The sequence below is a fragment of the Plasmodium fragile genome (genome assembly GCF_000956335.1).
Source record: "Plasmodium fragile strain nilgiri unplaced genomic scaffold supercont1.193, whole genome shotgun sequence".
Lineage (NCBI taxonomy): Eukaryota > Apicomplexa > Aconoidasida > Haemosporida > Plasmodiidae > Plasmodium > Plasmodium fragile.
This window is the reverse complement of record NW_012192773.1, coordinates 1-4720: the sequence shown is the minus strand read 5'-3', so window position 1 is coordinate 4720 and position 4720 is coordinate 1. Positions and strand designations below refer to the sequence as shown.

Sequence of the window (4720 nt, the reverse complement as noted above, 5' to 3'; positions counted from 1 at the left end):
GTTATGGGAATTGAAGTAAATGGCAGAGTTATTTGTAGTATATAGTGTTAGGACGCAGTACATGCAGAATATTGTATAGTAGCAGATTATTCTGATTCATATAATCAGGTTAGTTTACTCATTGGGATTATAACCTGATGACACAGTTATTTTGTACATAGTCTGCGTCTTTCCTTTTGTACATATTTCTGTCCCTTTTTTTACATTGTTTCTCGTTCCTCCCGTTTTCTACTCTTCATTCTATTCTTCTTATGCGTGCCCTTCAGTCTTTTTCGTCTGTTCCTCTTTTTCAGTTGTATGGCACGCCCATGTAGAACTTGAATGAATTAAAAATTTGTAGTGTGTACATGTTAGCTAGCATAAATGAGAAAGGGGAAACCTATGATTCATGTACAACAGGCAGTATCATAGTCAACGGTATAGCCTGCGGGGGCATAACAAATTCATTAGATACTGTAATGATATGCGAAGCGTATGCATAGTGATCCAGTTATGTAGTAGTATCATGGAAGCAGATTTCGTACATTTACTGGCAGAGTGGCTAATAACCTGGCAAGGACAGGGAATTGACGGTTTTTACGAGGTAGGTTATGGTACGCACAGAATGCAAAAGTGCGCAGCGCACGGAGCGCATACGTGAGTGCAGTGATGTGCTCACCAGGAACGTGTGTTACGGGAATATATAGATGCGTATGGCGAACACTGCATTGGCATATTGGGTAGAGGATGAGTGCGCGGACAGCAAGTATTGAACTATGAGTATTCACATACGTCATGTACTAGCAGCATTATGCCGTTGAAACATTCGGGGTTACTACTTTACCCTTTACAGACAGGAATATGGGCAGATATGAAAAATATGGTGCACCAGTTTCTTAGCTATATGGAGAACGATGCTGGAATATATTCGACATCGTGTAATGATAAAGGATGGTGGAAGGAACGAAACACAAATTGGCATAATGCTGACGACAAAGTTGTATGCAAAATGATGGTGCCGGCATTATTTTTCATGAATGGCTGGGGGACGAGTGCAGACGGGGGATACGATGCTTCGGCCGTAGGAACCCCATTACACACATATATACGGTGTATAATCGTGAATGTATTTATGTTCCAGTTAATGAAAGCCAACTGTGGCAGAAATCACGGTATACGACAGGCCTTGCATATATTTGAACCCTTTATGGCCAGTGTGCCTAATGCTGTGAATCCTAAAATGTGTACCTGGGTGGTTAGTAATGAGCTGAAAGTAGGAGGAAGAGTAATAGGCGCACAATTTGATGACTGGATAATGGGGAATGAAAAAATGAAGGCCAAGATGAACAAGTTACAGCAACGTGTAAAATGCAACAGACCGGGGACACAGACATCAGACAATGGCCAGGCAAGTATAGAATTATTGAAACCAGGACCCTTGAGGGCAGCAATGGAGAAAGGAATGACGCCTATATTAAAGAAAGTACGGAAGAAAGTAGGGGGCGTATGGGGGGAAGGTGCTGCCGACGACGATGATGAGGACGACGATGATGATGATGAGGATGATGACGAAGAAGACGACGAAGATGAGGATGAGGATGCAGAACAGGAGGACGCGAATGGTAAGAAGAGTAAAGGAACAAAGTGCTAAGAATACCAGCACTAGGAACACGCACAGTACGCACATGGTCGATACGCATACGGCCGCATACGGCCCATACGACTCTGCACGCACGCACGCGGCGGAACAGCACAACAGCACAGCGCGGCACATCTTCGCTGCCCCACTTCGGTTGAGCGGTGAGCGGCCTCCGTAGAATTGCCGAGCGCTGAGCGGTGTCCACGACGGGAGCGGTAGTGGTGACGAAGTGTAGACCAGTGTGGAGGAGCGTGCCGTTCGCTTGAGCCGCGGGGTGTCGCGCGGCGGCCAGGGCTACACCGGCGTTGTGATGACGACAACAAATAAAAGTGTACTGCTACCATCTATTCCAAGTTCACCGAGTACGCAGTCCACCTCACCGTGCGCTTGCTACCGCCCTACCGCCCATTCCCGTTCCTTCCGTGGTGTTTCTTCTTCTTCTTCTTCTAACAACGTCCGCCCTTTTAAGAGTTGTCCTTCAACAATCTCTTCATTTTTCTTGTTGTTCTTCCTGCTTTATTCTAGAATCATCCCCCAAGGAGAAAACACCAGAGCCCGCAGCGGGTGTCAAGGCAGCAGACCGCGACAGCACACCAGGGATAGGTGCAGCAAGATCCGCACAGCCACCAGGACCAGGAAGAGCAGATTCCTCAGCATCCGGGGAAGACGTACCACCAGCTAGACCACCTCCTCCACAAGCCCCTGTATCACCACCCGAATCACCATCATCACCAACTGACAATAAGGCAGCATCAGGTACAGGAAGTACCGACAATGCAGAAACAGGGTCAACGGCAGCACCATCGGGAACACCTCAGACAGAAGGTAAGAAATCAGGGACCGAATGTGTCACTAATATAAATGAAGAGAGCACACATAGTACGTACGCTGGCAAGCACACAGTACGTCTGAGCATTTCCTTCACTAACACGGATCCGACGTCTGGTTGCTCAGGAACTGGTACCCCAGGTAGTCACACCTATTAGAACAAACACAAACAGAAAAAAAAAAAAGAAACAACTTTTCCGCAGACAGCGGGAGAGACACCACGGAGAGCGGGAGACACCACGGAGAGAGAAACCAAACGTCGAATAAGAATGCAAGCGGCAGAGCCACGGGTCGGCCGCGGGAGGTAGCGGCCGGTAGAGAGACGTACAGAGGTAGACAGGTAGCTACGTGGACGTAGACGTCGATAAACACAGACACACACACTGTGTGTTGTGTGTTGTGTGTATTGTGTGTTGTGTTGTGTGTGTGTGTTGTGGCACAGAGAGAGTCTTTTCCCGGGGTGGCACCGTAAGCACCGTTCTTCTCCTGGCCCGCCGTCCTCCCATCCCCGTCCGTCTCCTGCGTCCACGTCAACGAAGTGTTGCTGTGCTCGACTCAACGAGGGGGTGATGTTGCGCACCGCGCTGTTGGTTGTTCCCGTGTGCGTTGTTGTGGTGGGCGCATGCATATGGTGGCCGTGCGTGTGTTGTGGCCGTTGCGTTTTTGACCGTCCATCCGTGCGCAGTCGTATCGGTGGCGGCCGTATAATACGTGTTGGGCCGTGTTGGTGCTTTCTCCCATCGGTCTTACCTACGGGTCCTGATGTGGCCGGTGTGGACGATTCTTTGCCACCTACTTTGCCGGATGGTGCTGGTGTATCGCTGTTGACAGAGTTCGATACTATGGCCTCATTCACGTCATCGTCGATATCTGTACTGGAGACGTCTTGGATAGGCTCCATGCATGCTCCATTTTCCCGCGCGCATTGCACTACCTCTTTCTGTACCTCCTCAACTATGGTCTTCAGTTCTTGGCTTAGTGTCTGTATCAGTCTTTTCTCCTGTGGCTGCAGTTTTATTTTTTCATCCTTGTCATGTTTACTCGCCTTGCCCGCCCCAAGTTCTGCTAAGCTTTGCGTACATATGCTTTTTATTTTGTTCCCTCCAATTTTTTCAGTCACGCCTTTGTTTTTCTTTAACCATTTCTTAATCTTCTCTGCCATGTCGAATTCCTTTGTTTGTATGTTTTGAAACATTCGCTGTCCACATTTACCGTTGGTTATTAAACCAGGCCCTATCCCGTCTTCCATCTCTTTCATTGTGTACCATGCATAATATAAACCCCAGTCTGCACCACATGATGATGCCCTCAGTATTTCCATATACATATTCACTATTGCACATCTCACATATTCCTTCAGCTCATCATCATTACTAACCCCCATACCTGGTCCCGACTTATGCCAACTTTTCTCATTCATAAAATATAATGCTCCTACCATCATTCTGCACATAATTCTTTCTCCCGCGTATGTTACCCTTCGCGGCAGACGATAAGGATCCTTCGGGTGGTTATAATACGCATTCTCACAGTTCGCATCCCAACCTTCCGTCTCCGTTTGTGTTATATGCGTTATAAATGCTTGTAACTCCATTTGTATATCTTCCCACAGTTTTTTCTGCAATTAATATAACACATATACATATATGCATAGTGTACAACTTGCGCGGCCTCCTGTACACTTAATCCACCTGTGAATACATTCCTATGCACTAGGCGCGCGCGCACTATCATAACAGGGGACTCCGTCCGTACTCAGTCACATATGGCACGTATCTACGCTGCATAAACTGCCTCCCCATTATGCATAAGCTAAGTAAGGTGCACTGCGTTTAATATCGTGCCCATCACTCTAAGTTACCAGATAAACGTCGTGGCGCATGTATGCACCCCGCGCCCGTACCCAGTCGGCCAACACGTCGCCTAAGTGCTGTGCGGACATATTAGTGTTATTCTATTAGTATACTATACTTTGTGGAGGCCCTTGGAAATATTACTATGCTACATATATCACATGTAAACCCATGTAATATTCTCTTCCTTAATATGTTCATATTCTGCTAAATAATTATTGTTCCTGCATGTCTACAACAATATTTACGTGAACTGCTGATACCATAGGGACTTGTACTGAGTATAGTGCTCCCCTATTCTATTTATGGTTGCGCTAAGGCAGAACTATATGCAAAAAAAAAGAAAAAATAAAAGCATAGTATAAGAAAAAGAGAAAGAAAAAGAAAGGACAAAAAACAAAGTACTACTACACTGCCTACA

The 4720-nt window shown here is 46.6% G+C and overlaps 2 protein-coding genes across 2 annotated transcripts; one reads left to right on the top strand and one right to left on the bottom strand.

The window, feature by feature from the left end:
* Positions 1–505: 505 nt before the first annotated feature.
* Positions 506–1630, top strand: AK88_05641 (uncharacterized protein; the record flags this gene model as incomplete). Its single annotated transcript, XM_012483243.1, has 2 exons — positions 506–583; positions 833–1630. The coding sequence occupies 2 exons, from the start codon at positions 506–508 to the stop codon at positions 1628–1630; spliced, it is 876 nt and encodes a 291-aa protein (XP_012338666.1).
* Positions 1631–2108: 478 nt separating this feature from the next.
* AK88_05640 (uncharacterized protein) lies at positions 2109–3890 on the bottom strand (the record flags this gene model as incomplete). Its single annotated transcript, XM_012483242.1, has 2 exons — positions 2109–2431; positions 3197–3890. 2 exons carry the CDS (start codon positions 3888–3890, stop codon positions 2109–2111), a joined length of 1017 nt encoding a protein of 338 aa, XP_012338665.1.
* Between the last annotated feature and the right edge of the window lie 830 nt (positions 3891–4720).